Here is a 24428-nt window from a genome sequence, read left to right on the forward strand (position 1 = left end):
TGTATTGTTTGCTCATTGAATCTTACCTAGCAACCCTATGAAGTAAGTACTATTATGGACCCCATTTTGCACATGAGGAAGTGGACACTCAGAGAGGCTGAACAAAGGTGAGCTTGTCTGGGCTCTGCTATATCTTGAGCCACCCTTCAGATGTTTGTGGAATTTAGCATTCTGCTCATGGATCATGGTGACTATTGGCTCAGTGAACCCTCATGATGATGTTCTCTCAGCAAAGATTCTCTGGTCCTGATCCACCAAGGCCAGAAGGTATAGAGAAGACCTCCCACGTGGTAGTATTTATTCTTCCTGGATCCATCTCACCTGGTCTTGGCACAGTCTTTTCTTCAACAGAGCCATGTCTGCCTATATTTGGTTGTGTGATTGTGCTGTGACCTGACCTCACTGGGGTAGCCTCAGCACCTCATCACAAGAGGCAGGTGTGTGCTGCCTAAAAGGCCACATCCTCCCTTTCCAGGGACTTTAAAGGCCCTTGATGATTTCTTCTTTATCTTATGGTGCTGAGTGTAGATAATACAAATGACTAGAAATAAGTCAGATCTCTTAGAATAAGGCAAAACCTTGCTGGAACCTGCAAGGTCCTATAAGCAAGCAACCCAGTTACCCACCTGACAATCTTTTATTATTCTCCCCTGCATCACTCTTCTAGTCACACTGACCTCATGACCAGGCACTGTCTCACCTCAGGGCCTTTGCACATGCAATTCTGGTTGCTTTAAATGCTCTTGCTCAACAGGTGTGCATGCTTTCTTTTCACATCTTTGACCGGCATCAATATCACCATCTCAGAGAGACCTTTCATAATAAACTTATCCTTTCTCATCACCTTTCCTGCTTTTTTCTCCTCCTTCCTTAGCACTTATGGTTATGTAATATACCCTAAATTTTACTTATCTTGTTTGTTGTCTTTTCTTCCAGACTAGGATATAAGCACCATGTGGATGAGGATGCTTATCTGTTTTGTTCATTGCTGTAGCTTGGAGCCTAGGGCAGGTCTAGTGCACAGTATAATACATTCCATAAATAATTATTGAATGACTAATTGAAAAAACAAATGAAGCATAGCCCCTCCCCAAATAGCTGTAGACCTCCCAAACTGAAATGGCTCAATCCATTAAGTATCCAGAAGCATCACATGGAGAGAGAACTACTGGAACAATTGAGCTTTGAAGCATATGGATGGGAACATAGCTTCCTATTGAGCTTGATTTTATTTTTTTAATTTTTATTTATTTACGTTGTTATTTTATTTTTTTAATTTACATCCAAGTTAGTTAGCATATAGTGCAACAATGATGTCAGGAGTAGATTCCATAGTGCCCCTTACCCATTTAGCCCATCCCCCCTCCCACAACCCCTCCAGTAACCCTCTGTTTATTCTCCATATTTATGAGTCTCTTATGTTTTGTCCCCCTCCCTGTTTTATATTATATTTGCTTCCTTTCCCTTGTGTTCACCTGTTCTGCGTCTTAAAGTCCTCATATGAGTGAAGTCATATGATATTTGTCTTTCTCTGACTGACTCATTTTGCTTAGCATAATACCCTCCAGTTCCATCCACATAGCTGCAAATGGCAAGATTTCATTCTTTTTGATTGCCGAATAATACTCCATTGTATATATATATACCACTTCTTCTTTATCCATTCATCCATCGATGGACATTTGGGCTCTTTCCATACTTTGGCTATTGTTGATAGTGCTGCTCTAAACATTGGGGTGCATGTGCCCCTTCAAAACAGCATACCTGCATCCCTTGGATAAATACCTAGTAGTGCAATTGCTGGGTCGTAGGGTAATTCTATTTTTAATTTTTTGAGGAACCTCCATACTGTTTTCCAGAGTGGCTGCACCAGTTTGCATTCCCACCAGCAGTGCAAAAGAGATCCTCTTTCTCCACATCCTTACCAACATCTGTTGTTGCCTGAGTTGTTAATGTTAGCCATTCTGACTGGTGTGAGGTGGTATCTCATTGTGGTTTTGATTTGTAGTTCCCTGATAATGAGTGATGTTGAGCATTTTTTCATGTGTTTGTTGGCTATCTGGATGTCTTCTTTGGAAAAGTATCTATTCATGTCTTTTGCCCATTTCTTCACTGGATTATTTGTTTTTTGGGTGTTGAGTTTGGTGAGTTCTTAGAGATTTTGGATACTAACCCTTTATCTGATACGTCATTTGCAAATATCTTCTCCCATTCTGTCGGTTGCCTTTTAGTTTTGCTGATTGTTTCCTTCGCTGTGCAGAGGCTTTTTATTTTGATGAGGTCCCAATAGTTCATTTTTGCTTTTGTTTCCCTTGCCTCCAGAGACTTGTTGAATAAGAAGTTGCTGTGGCCAAGATCAAAGAGGTTGTTGCCTGCTTTCTCCTTGAGGATTCTGATGGCCTCCTGTCTTACATTGAGGTCTTTCATCCATTTTGAGTTTATTTTTGTGTATGGTGTAGGAAAGTGGTTGAGGTTCATTTTTCTGCACGTCGCTGTTCAGTTTTCCCAGCACTACTTGCTGAACAGACTGTCTGTATTCCATTGGATATTCTTTCCTGCTTTGTCAACAATTAGTTGGCCATACGTTTGTGGGTCCACTTCTGGGTTCTCTATTCTGTTCCACTGATCTGAGTGTCTGTTTTTGTGCCAGTACCATCCTGTCTTGATGATTACAGCTTTGTAATACAGCTTGAAGTCTGGCTATTGAGCTTGATTTTAAAAGAGACAAGGAAAAAGAAGTGGAGAAAGAGGGGAATAGAATTCTAAGTGATAGAAATTTCAGATTCTCAGGAGAAGAATCTGAAGATTTATTTATTCATTATACTGGGAATATGGCAATGAACAAGCCAGAAGAAAAGTCCCTGCACTCAGGATATTTACATTCTAGTGAACATAATGTCAGGCAGTATGATGTTGAAGAAAAACATCTGCTTCTTGGAATGGTGAGATAGAAAGGGCTTACATTTCCAGAGGGTTGAGAGGTATACGTAGATCAGTATGGCTTTCATCTGGCAGCCCACAGGAAGCTACCTTAGACTCTTGATCAGGAAGAACCATGGGAATGTCAGTTATGGGAGATTTCTGCAGCCATACATGGATGGATTCTGATAGGGAAGGGCACTGGAAGGGGTGGAAGGTATAAGAAAGGTCTGCCGTAGTAGAGGTGGAAGTGACTGGACCAGAGTGGATATCACCACAGAAGAGGGTGGGTCTAAGGCACCTGGAATGAACTGAGAATTGAGAAAGATCTTAAAACCCTGAAGTGTGAGAACAATCTAAATGTGTGTCACCAAGAACAACTACTTGATGGAAAAGAAGGAAGATAGGAGAAATGGAGCAGGGACTTTGACGCTGGGATTTGGGGGAATGGTGGGGCCAGATTAGGACCAGGCCCTTGAACTTCAGTGACTATCCTGTCACTGGGCTTTGTCAATGCCCACATCAAGGGCCACAGCACTCTACTGGTGTTTACTCACCAGTGTTTGTCTGTGTTTGCTCTTCTTCTATGTGATGATCCAAGCTTAGTCCGGATGTGACCCATCAAATTGGAAACGGTCTGAATCTAGTGAGTCACACAGGATCTGCAGAGTAAAACTTGGGTTGTTTTTGCCTGAAAGCCACCACATCTGCCAACACTCCAAATCTTTTTATTCATATAGTAAAATTTTAAGATATTACATCTTTGATATCATGAAGTAGAGATGCCAGGCTTTCTCTGTTCAGCAGAATTTTCACTACGGACAAAACTAAATAAGACTGATCTTCACTTTAATAGGATGCTAACTATAGATGTCAGGATGGCTGTTGCATAAGAATAAAAACATCATTTTTTGTTTTTGGTTTTTTTCCTCAGACATAGCTAATTGGCCTGAAATCAATCAGTTTTCTCAAAGCTTGCGTTTCCTTCAGTTTTGTGTCTCAAGTGAGAGCTGAACTTTCTACTTGGTTCTCTCATCTTAAATAGAAACATTTCCCTGCTCATCATATGAAAGGGGAAAATGGGAAGGAAGTAGTAATCTTGAATTTTCCAGTATAGTGAGACAATTCAAAGGAAAACAAACACAACACTTTGCCATTAGATATTCTGATAAAAAATGTTTCTTGAAATTGGTTTTTGAAATCGTATTTCACATGGTGTGATAGAAACCAAATTTCTGTTATCCACAAGGCAAATTAAGGGCTTTTCAAGGAGTCTGGGAGACACAGTCACTGTGAATTTTCCATAACAGGATTTGATAAAAGCAGTCATGACATCTGAAAGATTTCTGGGGGCCAGAGAAGAGGGGTAGTAACCTAAGTGGTTCCCTTTTTATGAGCACAACACAGCTAAGTCCCACCTGGACCCTTGTGTTTAGTGGTACATCTAGGACCACCTCCTAAGAAGAGTCTGTCTTCCTGCATGTGATCAGGGCTTTTGGAAACTACCTGCCATAATCCATAGAAAACATGGTAGTATTTTAATTACTCCTCCCTGGGAATCTAGCCAGTTACATAAAAAACAAACTGAGCCATTATTTTTTTGGTTTATTTTAAAAAACGTGTATGAAAAGTTCCTTAGCTTTCTCTTCAAGTTCTTTTTCTTGTCTTATCTTTAATAAGAATATGATAAAAGTCTTCAATACATTCTAATAATATGGATGTCATCGAAAACCTGGGTAAATGTGGGAAAGTATATTTCCAACTGTTCAGGAATAATGACGTTAGTAAATAATCTCATTAGGAAATGGAAGAAACAGTCACATTGAGCTGTTTCCTACTTCAGGGCTTTTGCAGTTGCTGTCCCCTTTTTCTGAAATGTTGTTACTCCTCATAGCTCAACATCCAGGTCTCAGCTCAAATGTCACCTTCTTGGAGAGGCTTTCCTGCTTCAGTTTAATTCTCCCACCACAACTTTGCTGCATATCCCATTACTTAATTTCCATTAAACTGTAAACATTCCTTAGTTTAAATTTCTTCTTAGCATGTATCATGACCTGAAGTCACTTATTTGTCACTTCTGTTCTGGTTTATTTATCTCCCCAGCTAGATTGTGAACTCCAAAGAGTGGGGACCTTGTTGGTCTTTTTCACCACTAAGATTAGTGCCCAATGGATGTGGAAGGAAAGTGAGAAAGCAAAATTGTCATACTTATGAGAACAAAACAACTTAATAGGTAGATTTTTTGGGAACAGCTTGAGGGAGTAGAGCATTCAAAATTCAATTAAAGTAGAAACATTGCTGCAGTGCGCTACCCTTGGTATTTGATTTGTAATTGTTCATCCAAAGTGCTGCTTGTTACGAGTTGTGATTGTCAATATCATAACTTTGGGAACTGAGGCAGGTAGTACCTAGGGGATGCTCTTTTCCAGACTTCAGAACCTTGGCATCAAACAGACTTCTGTCATACCAGTTATATTAGGATGTTTTGGCTTCAAAGTATTAAAATATTGACCCTAACTGGGCCAAAGCATAAGTCTCATGGGAGGACTGGATCAGGATTTGTTGTTTCACCAGTACAAAATGCCATCAAAAACTTAAGTTCTCTCCATCTCTGTGTTCTGCCATCATTGGATGTCATCCCATCCAGGCAGGGCAATGTCTGAGGAAGACGAGAATGCTGCCTTTCTTTTCCTGAACTTGCCCCAGCAGCCTTCCTCTAGGATCTCATGGACTATTTTTGGGTACATATCCATTGTTGAACTAGTCATTGGTGAGGGAATGAGATTATGCACAACAATCAGGCTTGACCCTGAGCTGGAGGGTTGTATCCTTTTCCCATGAGGTATGTGGACCGCTTGGAGGAATGGCAAGCATCTGAACAAAATTGAAGTTCTTTTGAGAAGGGAGAAGGGGTGGGGGAAGTGCTGTATATTTCATCTATTGTTGCTGTGTTTGGAAGCAGTAGCTAATGATTTTGTTAAAACTTTTTCTCCTAAGTTTTATACTGTTTGGTCTGATGGGTAAAGATTGGTCAAGATACTAGAGGTTGATGAGCAGACTGGAGACCCATGCAGTTACAATTCTTTGGATTAAATCCAAGCTTCTGCTCAAAAGCTTAAGGAGGAACTCCTGTTTCAGTATGCGGTAGCTGCTGCTAATCAAGAGGGAAACCCAGAGGGAAAGACTCAATTGGGCTCCTCTTTCAGCTGTTTTAATCCCGTGCCCTGTCTTTAGAGAAGTGCAGTCTCTTCTGTAGAGCCCATCTCATTTCACGTGCTTCTTTATTGCTTTATCCTATCCTTCTTCTTCAAAGTCTAAGAAAAAAGTTTAGGGATAGTTTGGGAAGTTGAAAGAGGAAGAGAGTGAGTTGTTAGAATGGAGGGAGTGGGCAGCATTCCATTTCTTGTTCACTTCTGCTATATGCTGTCTTCATAATGATCAAAGTAATTTTTGCCTTTTATCTAATTCTTTGCTTGGAGCTTTTTTATGTCCCATGACAGGTTAAGAACAGAATAGATGAGATAATGGGAATGAAGATATGTTCAAAACTCCACAGCCTCTATGCTATTACCAATTACAACATATAATGTGGCTGAAATGCAAGGGGATATCAAGCCAGAAAATATCTTGAGGTAGTGGGAGTTTCATGTTTGATGATATATTCTGAATACTTTTTAACATCTTTTTTTTTAAATACTTTTTAACATCTTAAACATTTTGTGGTATATTTGAGAAATGAGGACGATTCTTGCTCTTTTGTTATTTGTTACTTGTATCCTGATGGACCTATATGACCTATTAAACTGCCAATTTGGGATTCTTCTGTCTCCTCATTCCTTATCTGACCACTGACCCAATTCTGTCCATTCTCCTTACCAAAGCCACTAATTCAGTCTTGGTCCTCATCACAGAACAAACAAATCCTTTTGTTCTTGAATTATTTACCTATTACTTTGCAAGTGTTTTATGAATAAAGATGGACCTTTATCTATCTTTGATGTCTCCAGATAGCGAGCACAAGACAATACAGAAAGTAGAGGAAAAGTCAATGTTTGTTGACTTCTTATTGATATTTCCTTTTCTGCTTTTGATTTTAGAGTCTGAACTGAAGAGTTTTTGTTCTAGAAATATACTGATCATCCTTGGCTTCTCCTCTATCATGGCTGTGATTGCTTTGATCGCTGTGGGGCTGACCCAGAACAAACCATTGCCAGAAAATGTTAAGGTAAATCAAATCTTGAGGGGGTCTGGTTGGGGTTGGGCGAGGGAAGGAAGTTATGGTAAATCAGAGCTTTCAGGAGGAGTGGAGGTTCTGGCAGCTCAGGAGCAAGTCAATATCCATTGAATTAAGGGGGTAAAATGGAAACAATGTTCATTCTGGAAGAGAGAATGCCTTGAATCAATTAGTGGTAGGAAGAGAATTGTGTTTATGTTTGTTCAGCAATAATTATTATTAGTACTTTAACAGAAACAGATACTTAATTCACTACATCCAGATATGCGCTAGTATTTTGTGGGAATATTTTGTGCTGATACTCTCTGATCTAGTACTATCTCTACTTCTTACTCCTTGTTTCATTGTGGATGTGTCACAGCACTGTACTCTTTGTTCTTCTTATTCAATTACTACTGTCACCAAAATAATAAAATTTATTAGCATTGTATAAAGCACTTTGAAGGTCAAAGAATGTGGAGAAGATCTGTTCCTCATCTCCAAAATACTAAAGAAAGAAGCAAAATCAGTTTTAAAAATGCAAAGAAAATATACATGTATCGAATATAGTAATTTGAAATGAATTCATGGGTGGACAGATTTCTTGGGAAATTTCCAACATTTGAAGAGCTTGTTAATATCATTGAAAATAAGAATGAAATTTTGCCATTTACAACAACATGGATGGCACTAGAGTGTATTATTTAAGCGAAATAAGTCAGTCAGAGAAAGACAAATATATAATTTCACTCATATGTGGAATTAAAAAAATTTTTTTTAATGTTTTTATTTATTTTTGAAGGAGAGAGAGACAGAGCATGAGCAGGGGAGGAGCAGAGAAAGAGGGTGACATAGAATTTGAAGCAGGCTCCAGGCTCTAAGCTGTCAGCACAGAGCCCGATGTGGGGCTCGAACTCACAAACTGTGAGATCATGACCTGAGCCGAAGTCGGACGCTTAACCGACTGAGCCACCCAGGTGCCCCACTCATATGTGGAATTTAAGAAACAAAACAGATGAACATAGGGGAAGAGAAGGAAAAATAAGACAAAAACAGAGGAGGCAACCCATAAGAGACTCTTAAATACAGAAAATAAACTGAGGGTTGCTGGAAGGGAGGTAGGTTGGGGGGATGGGCTAAATGAGTGATGGGCATTATGGAGGGCACTTGCTGGGATGAGCACTGGGCGTCATATGTAAGTGACAGAATCAATGGGTTCTACTCCTGAAATCAATACTACACTGTATGTTAACTAACTTGAATTAAATAAATAAATTTTTAAAAAATAATTAGGGTCATTAACTCTGTTGTGATTTATTTCTGCTTCCTTTCAAACTCATCAAAGTAAAATTTCTAAAACATGAATCTCTCATGAGTACCTTATAATGTGGTCATTATTTAATCTGTTAAGTAATAAGCATATGGTAAATGTAAATTTATGTTGTAAACACACCTTTTTAAACTTTCATTGAAATTAATCTACAAGTAAATAAAACTAAAATGGCCCAGAATATATCAATATGCTAATGTTGTACATATTGGCACGTATGTACATGAACTGTACATATGTTCAGAAGTTAACTTGACCATGGAGGCTCTGGAATACATCTTCAAAAGTATATTTTCTTGTATTTGAAGTTACTAAACTGTGAGACTGGAAAGATGGATGCATATGCCGGGCTTCTAAAACTTTTGCCACCCACCCAAATCAGTTGCTGTTTAGCAGAGGCCTGGATATTTCATTGGCATTCCTTTGCAACACGAACTCAACTCAGTGGAACTGTGCACAGCAGCCCCTTTGTCAGCACAGAAGGCTGATATTATCTCATTGTCGATGGTCTCTTGCCTTTTAATGTTGAGTGATGTCGGCTCTCTTGGCAAAACTTCACTCACAGTTGAAGTCTCGTGACATCTTGGTTCTGCTATTTGTTTACCAGCTCCAAAAGTACATGCCTTCTTGATTTGACCTTTTTACATGTTCATTATTGCATCATTGGAGAGGGGGACTGTCTAGGAGGCAAAATCCATGACAGACCTGAGCTCCGTGTTCCCAAAGAATACTTCTGCAATCACAGTGGTCACCATTGACTCTGTTGTGATTCTGTGTTGTATTGGACCCACAAAATGGAACAAAGTCTTTAAATAAAAAGTATGAGTATTTGAAGAGTAGGCACTGGCATATGAAATGAATCTTTATAGCAATATCACTGGTTTATTTAACACAAAGATCAATTTATATATGCAAGTTAGCTATTTATTAAGGTCATACATTAATTTTAATAAGATTGCTGGCATATATTGAGGGCAAAAGTATTTTAGGCACTTGTCTTTGGTGATGGCTGTAAGCTATGTATGCTACCCAATTTGATAGTCATTAGCCCTATACAGCTATTTCAACTTAAGTTAATTAAAATAAAAGATCTTGTCTTTAATTGTGCCAGCCACATTCCAAGTATTCAATAGCCTCCTGTGGCTGGTGGCTATTAAATTGGACAGTGCAGACATAGAACATTTCCATTGCTGCAGAAAATTTAATTGGACATTGCTGCTTTGGAGCATACTCTTTGATAATATCTCTTAAATCATTCAAAACTAAGTTTGATGAATAAGGTGTATGATTAAATATTATATAATCTAAAATAAGGAGCAATAAACGAGACTCTTTTCTTGGGTGGTTTGTAAAATAATACCAGGATCATCCCAAATATCATGAGCTACTTGAGTGCTTTGAGTAGTTTGTTGGAATCAGTTTATTTCCTTTCAAAAATGATTTAAAGAATAACACTTATTTTGATATTTGTACCTGGTACATTTGTTTGAAAAATGTATAACATCAAACTTCTGGGGAAGATGGAGTAGGAGGACCCTAAGCTCATCTTGTTCCATGGAACAAGATAACACCTACATCAGTGTAAGTAACCCAGAAAGTGATCTGAAGACTGGCAGAACAGACTTTCCACAGTTAAATGTAGAGAAGGGGACCACATTGCAGAGGGTAGGAAGGGCAGAGATGTGTTTAGAAGCTAAATGGAACTGTGCGACTGTCTGTGGGAGGGAAGAACAATACAGGCATGGAAAGGGGAGAGGACAAGACTCTCACACCAAGCACCTCAGGCACGGGGATCCTGCATGTGAAGCAGGGGCCTATACCTGGAACTTTGAAAATTAGTGAGCTCAGTTCTGGAAGAGCTGGGATGGTGAGAGGAAACTAAGTCCCCAGCCTTAGAAAGATAGCACAACAAACAGCCCCTGGAGATACAACCTAGAAGCAGCAGTTTGAAAATCACCTGGGGTGTGCAAGAGGGAGATTTGTTTACTAATCTCAGAGCATGTGCTTGGAAGGGTAGGGATCGTTGAGAGACTTCTCCAGGAACAAAGGAGCTGGTAGATGCCATCTCCTCCCCCACCTCCCAACATAAACACATGGACACCTGTGAACCAACACTGTTCCAACACTACCTAACTTGCTAACAGCCTGCCCCCTTGTGTTCTCCTGAGGACATGCAGGTGTCTCACTCCAGGTCTATCACAACAGACCTTGCTAACACAACCCACCGGGCTCCCAAGTGCTTCTTGGGATCCACTCCCTCTAATCCAGCCAGCCTTGGTTCTGGTGGCCACAGGTCCCCTTCCACAGCAGACCTACACAAACCTTGCTAACACTGTGTGCCCCAGGCCCCCAGCCCCACATTCTTCTGTGTACCTGCCCCGTCCAATATGCCCTTGACCAGAGCCCATCCAAAGTGGTGCAACAAGCCTAGCAATGTGTAAGCAGCCCTGATGACCCAGCACCACTCCAAAGTGACTCCTGCCCCAGGGAGAAAAGATAACCACACACACCAGTCTGCCTGCAGCCCTAGCAGTGGTCTGGGGCAGATATCTGGTCTGACTGTGGGCCCCTTCAACCAATGAAAGTCTCTCAGAAGACAACACAAGAAACACCCTGCAGTTTGTGCTAATGCATCTCTTGCCAACCCCTGGTCTGACTCAACTCAAGCCAAAGGTGGCCCCAGACTGGTCCACTAACAGCACAGGGACCAAACCCTGCCCACAATAGGCAAAGAGAGCCATCGCAGACAATTGGACTGAAGTAAAAAGTGGCTCAGCCACAACAACAGGGCACATGCATCACACATAGGAGACACCCCTGAAGTGCCAGGTTCTGGTGAACAGGGAACACTGCACGCCAGGGCACTACAGGACCTCTTCTTTATAAGGCCATTACTTTCAAGTACAGAGGATGTAGCTATCTTTCTTAACACAGAGAAGAAAAAAATGCAGAGAATTAGACAAAATGAGGAGACAGAGGAATTTGTCCCAAAGAAAAGAACAGAACAAAATCACAGCAAGAGATAACAAACAGAGATAAGTAATATGCCTGACAGAGAATTTAAATTAATGGTCATAAAGATACCCACTGGACTTGAGAAAAGAGTGACACCCTTAACAAAGAAATAGAAAACAAAAAAAGAACCAATCAGAGATGAAGTACTCAAACTGAAATAAAAAATACACTAGATGGAATAAATAGTAGACTAGAGGAAGCAGAAGAATGGATCAGTGACCTGGAGGGCAGAGTAAGGGGAAGCCATCAAGCTGAATGGGAGAAAAAAATAAAAACAGAGTTAGGGAACTCAGCAACACCATCAAGCATAAAAACATTTGCATTATAGGGCTCCCAGAAGGAGAAGAGAGTGTAAAGGGGGGCAGAAAATTTATTTGAAAAAATAGCTGAAAACCTCCTGGATCTAGGGAAGGAAACAGAAATCCAGATCCAGGAGGATCTCTTTGAGTGGTAAGGAAAGATCATAGGCAGGAGTAAGAAAAGTAGGAAGCAGGAACCCATGAACAGCGAGATCATGACCTGAGCCAAAGTCAGACACTCAGTTGACTGAGCCACCCAGGTGCCCACAGAATACACATTCTTTTCAAGTGCACACAGAATGTTCTCCAGAATAGATCACATATTAGGCTACAAAGCAAGTCTCAATAAATTAAAAAATACTGAAGTCATACCATGGATCTTTTTGGACTACAACACTCTGAAACTAGAAATCAACCACAAGCAAGAATCTGGAAAGAGCACAGATATATGGAAGTTAAAGAGCATGCTACTAAACAATGAGTGGGTCAACCAAGAAATCAAAGAGGAAATAAATACATGGAGACAAATGCAAATGAAAACATAATTGTTCAAAATTTGGGGGATGCAGCAAAGTTGTTCTAAGAGGGAAGTTCATACCAATACAGGCCTAACTCAAAAAACAAGAAAAATCTTATATAAACAACCTAATCTTACACCTAAAGGAGCTAGAAGGATAAGAAACAAAACCCCAAATGAGTAGGAGGAAGGAAATATTAAAGATTAGAGCAGAAATAAACTCAGTAGCAACTAAAAATGACAATAGAACATATCAATGAAACCAGAGCTGGTTCTTTAAAAAGATCAACCAACTTGATAAACCTTTATCCAGGCTCATCAGAGAGAGAGAGAGAGAGAGAGAGAGAGAGAGATGACTCAAATAAACAAAATCAAAAAAGGAAAGAGGATAAATACCAATACCACAGAAATATAAAGGATTATAAGAGAATATTATGAAAAATTATATGACAACAAACTGGGCAACCTAGAAGAAATGGACAAATTCCTAGAAACATCGCCTCCCAAATTTGAATCAAGAATAAATAGAAAATTTGAGTAGACCTATTACCAACAAAGAAATTGAATCAGTAATCAAAAAACTCCCAACAAACACAAATCCAGGACCAGACGGCTTAAGAGGTGAATTCTACTAAACATCTATGTATGTAGGTATGTGTGTGTATTTTAAAGATTTTATTAAATAATCTCTACACCCAACGTGGGGTTTGAATTTACAATCCCAAAATCAAGAGTCACATGCTCTACCAACTGAGCCAGCCAGATGCCCCTCTACCAAACATTTAAAGAGCTAATACCTATTTTTCTCAAACTATTCCCAAAAACAGAAGAGGAAGGAAAGCTTCCAAATTCATTCTATGAGGCCATCATTACCCTGATACCAAAACCAGATAAAGACACTACAAAAAAAAGACAACTACAGGCTAATATCTCTGATGAACATAGATGCAAAAATCCTCAATAAAATATTAGCAAACCAAATCCAACAATACATTAAGTCATTCACTACAATCAAGTGGGATTTATTCCTGGGCTTCAAGGTAGTTTAATATTCACAAATCAATCAGCATGATATATCACATCTGCAAGAGAAAGGATAAAAACCATATTATCATCTCAATAGATGGAGAAAAAGAATGCAACAAAGTATAATATCCATTCATGACAAAAACCCTCAACAAAGTACGTTTAGAGGGAACATGCATAAACGTAGTAAAGACCGTATATAAAAAACCCACAGCTGGGATGCCTGGCTGACTCAGTCAGTAGAGCATGTTACTCTTGATCTTGGGGTTGTGAGTTCAAGCTCCACTATGGGTGTAGAGATTACCTAAAAATAATATCTTTAAAAAAAACCCCACAGCTAACAGCTCAATAGTGAAAAGCTTTCCCCCTAATGTCAGGAATAAGACAAGGATGTCCACTCACCATTTTATTCAACATGGTACTAGAAGTCCTAGCCACAGCAATCAGACAAGAAAAAGAAACAAAATGGTATCCAGATTGGTAAGGAAGAAGGAAAACTTTCACTATTTGCAGATGACATGATACTATATATAGAAAACCCTAAAGACTCCACCAAAAAACTACTAAAACTGATAAATGAATTCAGTAAGGTCAGAGGATACAAAATCAATATACAGAAATCCATTGCATATCTATACACTAATAAGAAGTAACAGAAAGAGAATGTAAGAAAAAAATCCCTTTACAATTGCACCAAAAAAATAAAATGCCTAGGAATAAACTTAACCAAGGAAGTGAAAGTCTCGTACTCTGAGAACTATAAAACACTGATGAAAGAAACTGAAGATAACACAAGCAAATGAAAGATATTCCATGCTCATGGATTGAGAGAACCAATATTGTTGAAATGTCCATACTACCCAAAGCAATCTACAGATTTAATGCAATCCCTATCAAAATACTAATAGTATTTTCACGGAACAAGAACAAACAATCCAAAAATGTGTATGGAACCACAAAGACCCTGAATAACCAAAGCAATCTTGAAAAAGAAGAACAAAACCAGAGATATCAGAATCCCAGATTTCAAAATATACTACAAAGCTGTACTCTTCAAAATAGTGTGGTACTGGCACAAAAATAGACACACAGATCAATAGAACAGAATCAAGAGCCCAGAAACAAACCCATAATTATATGGTAAATTAATCTTTGACAAAGGTGGCAAGAATGTGCAATGGGAAGAAGTTTCTTCAACAAATGGTGTCGGGAATACTGGACACATACATGCAAAAGAATGAAACTGGACTACCTTCTTACACCATACAAAAAAGAAACTCAAAATTGATTAAGGACCTAAATGTGAGACCTGAAACCATAAAAATACTAGAAGAGAACACAGGCAGTAATTTCTTTCACATCAGCCATAGCAACATTTTTCTTGATATGTCTTCTGAAGCAAGGGAAACAAAAGCAAAAATAATCTATTGGGATTTCTTCAAAATAAAAACTTCTGCACAGCAAAGGAAACAATCAACAAAACTAAAAAAAGACAGCCTACTGGGTGGGAGATGATATTTTCAAATGACATATCTAGTAAAGTGTTACTATTCAAAATATATTAAAAACTTATACAGCTCAACACCAAAAAACCAGATAATCCGATTAAAAATGGACAGAAGACGTGTACAGACATTTCTCTAAAGAAGACATACAGATGGCAAACAGACACATGCAAAGATGCTCAACATCACTTATCATCGGGGATGTGTCAATCAAAACCACAATGAGATATCACCTCACACCTGTTAGAATGCCTAGACTCAAAACACAAAGAACAACAAGTGTTGGTGAGGATGTGGGAAAAGGGAACCATTGTGCACTATTGGTGGGAATGCAAACTGGCACATCCACTGTGGAAAGCACTGTGGAAAACACACACATATATATGATATATATATATATATCATATATATATATATATATATCATACATATGGAATATTATTCATCCATAAAAAGAATTAAATCTTGCCATTTGCAACAACATGGATAGTGCTAAAGATAGAGAGTATAATGCTAAATGAAATGAGTCAGGGAAAGACAAATGCCATATGTTTTCACTTATCTGTGGAATTTAAGAAACAAACAAAAGAGACAACCCAAAAAACAGACTCAACTATAGACAACAAACTGATCGTTACCAGAGGGCAGGTTGGGTGGGGAGATGAGTGAAATAGGTGAAGGAGATTAAGAGTACACTTATCATGATGAGCACTGAGTAATGTGTAGAATTGTTGAATCACTATATTCTACACCTGAAACTAATATAACATTGTATGTAACTATACTGGAATTAAAATAAAATAAAAATATATAACATCCTCTCTTTATGACCATACCTTATTTAGCAGATCTTTGTTCACAGATTCATGTATCAACAATTATGTATTAAGTATCTGTGTTAGGCACTGGGCTACACAATTGGGAAGCCAGTATAGATATGATTGAGCTTACTATCTGGGGAAGGAAACACATTTAATAGATGGCACAAATTATTAATTATAGTTGTGATGAATGCCACCAAGTGAAAGCCAGGCAGTGTTCCTTGAAAGAAATCACATTTACAATGTTTGAAGGATGATTAGAAGTTAGCTGAGTTAGGGGTGCCTGTATGGCTCAGTCGGTTAAGCGTCCAACTTAGGTCATGGTCTCAAGGTTCATGAGTTTGAGCTCCGTGTCGGGCTCTGCTGACAGCTCAGACCCTGGAGCCTGCTTCAGATTCTGTGTCTCCCTCTCTCTTTGCCCCTCCCCCACTCATGGTCTCTGTCTCTCTGTCTCTGTCTCAAAAATGAATAAACATTAAAAAAAAAACACCTTTTTTTTTTTTTTAAAGGAATGAACATACCTTACTTTTCGAAGTTAGCTGAGTTAGGGGCACCTGAGAAGCTCAGCCGGTTAAACATTCAACTCCTGATCTTGGCTCAGGTCTTGATCTCAGTGTTGTGAGTTCATCCCCCAAATTGGGCTCTGCACTGGGCTTGAGTCTACTTTAATAAATAAATGAATGAATGAATGAATGAATGAATGAATGAATAAATAAATAAATAAATAAGAGGAAGTTAGCTGAGGTAGAGATGGATAGAGAGTATTCCAGGCAAAAGGAAAGCAAGTCCAAGAATCTCACAGATAAAGATGGTGAGAGAGGTGGTGCAGTCTGTTTCTTGCAAATCGGGTTGAGGATTTTAGTTTTAATCCTAAGAGCAATGGGAAGGACAGTAACATCAGATTTGTGTTTTGCAGAGATCACTCTGGCTGCAATGAAGTAGAGGGTGGGAGGATAAGAGCAGATGTAGGAGACTAGGCTATTACAGTAATTTGGAAGGGGGAGAAGGTTTTGAGTTAAGTTTCTGAAGAAAAATGTTTTTGTTTTTGAGGTCTTGGACATCCAAGGAGAAATGTCAAAGCAGTTGGATAATCAGATCTAGACCTCATAGAAGAGGTGTAGACCCACACTGCTTATGAGAAGTATAATGCAAGCCACATTTTAATTTTTCTAGGAGCAGCACTTTTTTAAAAAGTAGAAAGAGGTGAAATTAATTTTAATAACAATGTAATTAATTAAATGCATTAATTAAATTTTAATGTAGTGCAATTCATTATATCCAAAATATTATTTCAACATTCCATCAAAATAATTATTAATGAAACATTTCCCATACCTTTTTTCATGCTATTTTCAAAATCCAATGCAATTTTTAACTTAAGTCACATGTTAATACAGACTATGGTTGGCCCTTGAACAACATGGGTGGTTAGGAGTACCATTCCCTGCCACACAGTCAAAAATCCATGTATAACTTTTGATTCCCCAAAAACTTAATTGCCTACTCTTGACCAGAAGCCTTACCAATAACATAAACATAAAATATGATTCACACATATTTTGTATGTTGTATGTATTATATACTGTATTCATACAATAAAGTGAGCTTGAGAAAAGAAAACGTTACGAAAATAAGAAGAGGGCACCTCCGTGGTGGTTCAGTTGTTAAGCATCTGACTTCAGCTCAAGTCATGATCTCACAGTTTGTGGATTCAAGTCCCCACTTGGGTGAGCACAATCCCTGCTTCTCTGTCTCCTCTCTCTCTCTCTGCCCCTCCCTCACTTGTGCTCTCTATCTCTCTCTCAAAAAGAAAGAAAGAAAGAAAGAAAGAAAGAAAGAAAGAAAGAAAGAAAGAAAGAAAGAAAGAAAAAAGCAAATCATAAGAAAAGAAAAATAAGATAAAAACAGGGAAGCAAACCACAAGAGACTCTTAAATACATAGAGCAAACTGAGGGTTGCTGGAGGGGTAATTAGGTCAGGGGATGGGCTAAATGGGTGATGGGCATTAAGGAGGGCATTTGTTGGGATGAGCACTGGGTATTATATATAAGTGATGAATCACTGGGTTCTATTCCTGAAACCAAGACTGCACTGTATGTTAACTAACTTGAATTTAAATAAATAAATTTTAAAAAGAAAATCATAATAAGGGAAAATACATTTACAGTATTGTACTGTATTTACTGAAAAGAATCCATGTATAAATGGACCTGCATAGTTCAAATCTGTGTTGTTTAAGGGTCACCTACAGTCAACATTTCAAGGGCTCAATAGCCACAAGGGCTATTTCAAGGGCTGCCTTATTGAACAGTATAGGTCTAGACTAAAGATATGGTTCTTAGGTCATTGATGTATTGAAGTCCTAGAAGTATATGAGATTATAGGAAAGGGGTAAAAAGCAAGAAGAGGGCAAGGACCAAGTCCTGAGGAATTCTATCATTCTAATATAGTGCTTGCAGTTTATAAATCATTTCCATTTTTTCTTCCAGGACTGCTCTAAGGAATGAAAGATTATCCTCATAGATAAACAAAATGAGGGCCTTTGAGGTTCTCTTGCACAAGGCTCAGTATCTCATGGGTTACCGCAAGAATTAATTGGGATAAATAAATGCAAATGTGAAGTGCTGAGCAGTAGTCCTGGCCCACTGTGGACACTCAGCAATTGATAGATCATATATTATCATCTTTGCAGCCTGTCTGCCTGGTGACAAATTGCCATTTTATCCCTGCTTCTTCCCATCTAACCCACCCTTGTCTAACCCAGCCCAGGTCAACCCTCCCATTCTGCTGATGCAGTCCTGTCATCTTCCTACCTAACCCAGTTTGGATTCTGCCTTAATGGAGAAGTAGTGGCCTCATGCCCACGCCACATCTAGAAAAACACAGGAACTCCTTCTTGTACTGATGTGTTGTTTACTTGCCCAGCTACTGAGGTGGTAAGCATGTTGAGGACAGGGCCTGGATTTCATATGTCGTTGCATGCATTTTATTATTCATTCACTCAACTTATTCACTTAACAAATAGACATTGACCATCTACTCTTTTTTTAAAAATTTTATTTATTTTTAATTTAATTTATTTTTAAATTTACATCCAAGTTAGTTAGCATATAGTGCAATAATGATTTCAGGAGTAGATTCCTTAATGCCCCTTACCCATTTAGCCCATCCCCCCTCCCACAACCCCTCCAGCACCCCTCTGTTTGTTTTGCATATTTAAGAGTTTTTTATGTTTCATCCATATATGAGGATTTTAAGATACAAAACAGACCATCTACTCTTATTTTAGGTCCTGGGTATATGCCAATGAGCAAGACTGGCAAAGTCCTTACTTTCATGGAGCTTATAGTCTAGTGGAAGAGATAATCATTAATCAAATAATCACAAAATCCATGTTAAATTATAACCAGCACAGCATCTGACTTGGTTGCCTCATAGAAGTTTGCTGGCTCAATGAATAGAGTTACACAGGTAAAACTGCCTCCTACTTGGATGTGAAGAGCATGTGAAGGACCAGATTGATGGCAAGATTTGTCAACGTGGGAGGCAGGCCTCTGTCTCCAAATCCCCTGGAGACCAGGGTTCCCTATTCCACCCCCGTCCTCCCAGCCCCAGCTCAGTTTGAACCTTCAGGTTGCAGGGTTTGAAAAACCTACCTGTTGAATATGCATTCTGGGACATTCTCATGCCCTTAAAGTCTGGGAACCAACTGTCCCATAGATATGCAATGATGACTTTCAAAAAATAGGCCTTAGTGAACTACGTGCCCCCTGGGAAAGTGCCTTTATCCTAGTGGACCTGGATGGGGAGGTAGCTTTTCAGATCTGCTCAGTTCATCACTTCCTTAATTTCCTGCTCATTAGTGAACACTGGCATTTAGCGAGTTACCAGATATTCCTTATAGCACAAACATTCTACATTCTGGCACACACAGATCCCCACAGGGTTCTCTCAAAGGCACCAGACTGACCCAGTACCAAACCACATGCCTTCATTAACAGCTGCCACTTCTGTGGAAAGCCTGCTGGCTCAGGGACCAGATGGTTTTGATTTCAGTCTCAGATCTGCTACTTTCTGCTATGAGACTTGAGCAAGTAGGATTCTCTCTCTATGCCTCAGTTTCCTCATATTAAAATGGAAGTGGTTGTGAGGATTATAAGGAATAATACCAGTGGCTCACTTATCAGAGTATCTAGCACATCAGAAGCCCTCGTGGAGACCAGCTGTCCATACTACTTTGAGGGAGATGAGTTCTAGGGAAGGCCATTAGCTGCTAATCTGTTAAGGTTGCTGAGCCTGTCCCAGTATATCTGCTTTTTCACAGGGAATTAAAGTGGTCTTTTTCGTTAAGCATTTGTGATTGTGCGATTGTATCTTTTTATGAAGAATTTGGAAGGATTTGCTCCAATTTTCAATCTCAAATTCTCCCGGAAAATGTCTATATTATTTGTACTCCACTGGATTTTAATGTTGTCTTGTTTAAAAAACAATCCCTGGTGATGGATGGTGATGGTGTTTGCACCAAAGTGTGAACGTACTTAATGTCACTGAACTGTACACTGAACGTACACTTAAAATGGTTAAGTTTATGTTCGGTGTATTTTACCACAATTAAACAGACAAAAGCAATAAAACTATGGTTTGTATTGAAGGTCTAGTAATTCCAATTAAAGGGGGAAAAAAGGCAGAAAATGGTCTCCAATTGTTTATAGGCCCTGCCGGCATTGCTGTAGCTAATGGAGACCTGATTTGTTTATAGAGTACTAGAGTCAAGTTCAAAAGGATTAGTTTTGTTTATTCAAAAGGACTCACTGAAACAGACTGAGGAGGCTGCTAAAAGTACAACTAAAGCTACAGAGACTTTTAAGAAAGATTCTAAAGAACCAGTATGTTTGAAATGACCAAGAGAAGTTAATTATCCCGTGGCTGCCCATGTTACCTGGCTTACGGGTTGGTTTTGGGTGGTGGTGGTAGTGGTGGTGGAACTCAACCCCAATGGCACTACTTTATATTGGGCTGTGAATATTAACTTCTTTTGAGACTGGAAGGAGTGCAGGAACCATATAACTCTAACCCCCCTCATTCATTCATTCGATACAACAATTGTCTGTTGAATTCCTTCTTTGTGCCTAACACGAGGTAGTGTATACTGTGGTGGATGCTGGCTATACCATGGTAAGCAAAATAGAGCTGCCTGAACAATGTACCACATCCTTATGGGGAAGACAGACATGAAGCAAATAGCCACACAGACATGTAGTACACGTCATGGTAAGTGCTGTCTTTAGAGCAAAAGTACAGGTACTCTGAGCCATGGATTAGGAGGGTAGAGTCAAATCTGAGAAGGTCAGAGAAGGCTGGCATCTCAGGTGAAGGGCATTCTGGGCCAAGGCTGTGGAACAGAAGCTACCTGTCCTCCAGGGAATCGAGGGCTGGTCAGTGTCATGGCAGGTGCTTCTGAATGAGAAGACTGAGGTTGAATATCTCACTTCTGCAGAGTCAGGAATACAAGTAGATCATCTGATGCTCCAGTTTTCTGTTTACCCCCACATCTAGGGACATTTACTCAGACTCCTGGACTTGTGACATTTGTGCAGGTAGAATTACTTCCATCTTAAGGAGAGTTTTGGCCCACCTCCACATGACCCCTTCGGTGGGCTCAGGGTCTGTTGTCACCTGCACCTCCAGGTCTTCACCAAATGCCCTACATTGGCCTCTCCATGAACCAAGCAAGGTCATTTTTATTATTCCTTTTTCTAGAGCACTGCTTCTGTTCACTCAACATAGCTTAGGAAGATTGGTTATGATTTTAAAATCGTGGACATGATCAAAAACTAGCCTAAGATAAAATTGTATACAACAGTAAGATTTCAGCTATATAAAAATTTATGCATTTAGGAAAGACTGGAAGGAGATAAATCAAAATGACGGTGATGTCTAGTTGGTAGGATCTTAAGTATCTTTTTACGCCTCTCCCCTTCATTTCCTAGATGCTATTTAATAAATATTTAAAATAGAAAGTCATATTGAAATAATAATAGGGGAATGTCGTATCTCTTCATCATCACACAAATCTTTGTTGTTTCTTTAATGTGAAGAACAGACTCACAGGGGCTTTTAGAAGTGTTTTAAATATGAGCTACAGAAGCACTGGGTAAGAGTGATAGGATGGCACAAGACAAAGCATTTGTCAAAGCATTTCTGTTGGGTGGAGATTTTTATTTTAAACAGAATTCTGTTGTCATGGAGTCTAGGGAATGCTGGCTCAAACAAAGTTAGGCAAGTTTCTCCACCACCAGACTTCTGTGAAGCATTCACTACCTAGTGGGTTTTATGAACCCAGGAGAGAGGAAGAGAGAGAGCACATTCAGCTTTCCCCAGATTTCTGGGAAGGTTTATTTGCTTGGATCCTTGCAGGCTTTGTGCTCGCTGGAACATGCACTGGAAATGCTGCTGTGAAAAAGAAACAAAAGGCGGTGGCCACCTGGGCCCCACATGGGTCTCCTAAGGCCTTGACTATCTGGACTTGTTAGGCAAGTTGTCAAATTGTACCGGACATAGTTTCTCATCTATCAAATACAAAGATTAGATGGAATGAACTTCTAGCTCTAAGATAGGAATGTGTAAAAATGCTGACAGTTTTGTAACAATGAAAGGCAGACTTCCAAAATGTTCAAACAGAATGTTCATACAATCAAGCTTTATCTGTCCCTCAAGCAGCAAGTGATGCCAGTTCTTTACTCTGCAAACCACTTCCGAAGACAAAAAATATTTGGCACCGTTCAACAGATTAGCATTCCAGTCTGCTGTATACACAAGGTGAAATGTCCTCAATGCCTGTGTTACAGTATACACTCCACCTTCTCAAACACTTGACAAGCGAAATGTAGTGAAAACAATCGTTTCTTAGCCACCTCCCTGCGTAAGGCCTTCGAGAAGCAGGCTGATAGAAGTAAGGCTGATTCCTTTGCTTTACTGGAAGAGTGACCTTCATGTCAACAAAGCATAGAATGTCCTGATTCCAGATAGAGGCTGCTTGCTGCTGCTGCCTTGATAGATTTTATCATCTGCTGCTGTGGTTGGAACATTTTCTGGCGGGAAGGATTCACGGACCCTGCTAGGGAACAACAGAATTTTCTGCTGTGCAACCTCTGAGACTCTTTCTCCACTCTAGGAGGCTTCCCATGGTTCCAAAGGCCCCAGACCCCAGGCGTTCCCCTCTCTGCCGGCAGTGGTCAATACCTAAGTCAATTCGTGGTTTCCTCTCACTGCAAGCCTGCTTGCAGAGGAGTCTGTCCAGCTTGCTTTCTTGCCAAGTATACAGGCATTTTTCTTTTTAAGGGCATAATGCTCATTGCCACAGGGAGTCCTGCTGTGTGTAACTAAGCTGAGAACACTGTGGAGGTTATGGAGGGTCAAGGATCCTCCCACTGCTGCACACTGATACTCCCTAATCTGGAAAAACAGAATAAAGCTTGACACCTCAGCAGAGTCCACTTGTAGCTCTTCCCAGTGGTCCAGGGAGGTCTCTTGAATCTGCATTCTTGTCTTCTTTTCTCCCTGGAAGTTCTTAGGTTCTTACCAAGTAATAAGACAGTGTGAGAGGATATATATAAAACAGCTGCTGAGCTGAGCATTATCAAGAGGCAGACCACACTTTGAGGTCCACAGTAGCAAAGTGTGATGAGAGTGATTGGCTCACATTTTAGAAATGCTTCCTCTTTTTCTCTTCCTTCTGCTTCCCCTTTGCTTTCCTTCATGTTTCTCTCTAGTTTAGGGCTGATAAATAAAAGTACATGTGCTGTCATGCTCTCCTCACAAAATCATGGCAGACATTGTTATTCAATCATGGCATTTTTCCTGATTGAACTTAGGGATGTAACCAAAGATGAAGATGAGATGATCAAAAAGGGCAGCCGGGGGCTGCCTGGGTGGCTCAGTCAGTCAAGCGTCCGACTTCGGCTCAGGTCATGATCTCACAGTTCGTGCGCTCGAGCCCCGCATCGGGCTCTGTGCTGACAGCTCAGAGCCTGGAGCCTGGTTCGGATTCTGTGTCTCCCCCTCTCTCTGCCCCTCCCCTGCTCATGCTCTGTGTCTCTGTCTCAATAATAAAGAAATGTTAAAAAAAAATAAATTAAAAAAGGCATTCGGCAGTCTACTCCTAGGTAGATATCCAAATGAAATGAGAGCTTATATCCACAAAATGACATGTGCAAGAATGTTCCTGGCAGCTATATGCCCAGAAGTCCCAAACTGGAAACAACTCAAATGTCCACCAATAATAGAATGGATAAAAATATAGTGCATGCAGTAAAAAATGAAATATTCCACAGCAACAAAAAAGGATGAACTATTGCTGCACACAGTCTGGAAGCATCTGAGAGACAGTATAGAGGAAAAGAAGCTACCCATAAAGGAGACACACAGTGTGAGTCTCTTTACCGCAGCTCAGAAATAAGCAAAACTCACCTGTGGTGATAGAAATCAAGACAAAGGTTACCCTCAGGAGAAACTGACTGAAAGGGGCACTAGGAAGCCTTCTCAGGAGTAGAAAATGTTCTGAATCTCGATATTGGTGGTGGTGTATATGGATGTGCACATATGCAAAAATTCATTGGGATGCACACCTAAAATCTGTGCACTTGGCTGTAGTTACCCCTTGTTAAAAGCCTTTAATAGGGGATCAGTTTGAGAGCTGCTGTTCTGCCCTTGCTCCTGTGTTTGTCTGTATATACAGCATGAGGTCTTGGGTGTGACTGTGATCCAAATCCAGGCTCTGTCAC

General features: G+C 39.7%; 1 protein-coding gene across 7 annotated transcripts in view; it reads left to right on the plus strand.

The window, feature by feature from the left end:
- Positions 1 to 24428, plus strand: part of ENTPD1 (ectonucleoside triphosphate diphosphohydrolase 1) — a 91070-nt gene that overhangs the window by 42117 nt on the left and 24525 nt on the right. For 2 of the 7 annotated variants that reach the window (XM_042960001.1, XM_042960000.1), the window contains exons 1-2: positions 119 to 267; positions 7017 to 7144. In XM_042960001.1, the coding sequence (XP_042815935.1) occupies positions 213 to 267; positions 7017 to 7144 (183 nt within the window). In that variant the 5' untranslated portion in view covers positions 119 to 212. The other 5 variants (XM_007080116.3, XM_042959998.1, XM_042959999.1 and 2 more) reach the window with 4 other exon arrangements.

Source organism: Panthera tigris, chromosome D2, assembly GCF_018350195.1.
Source record: "Panthera tigris isolate Pti1 chromosome D2, P.tigris_Pti1_mat1.1, whole genome shotgun sequence".
Taxonomy (NCBI): Eukaryota; Metazoa; Chordata; class Mammalia; order Carnivora; family Felidae; genus Panthera; species Panthera tigris.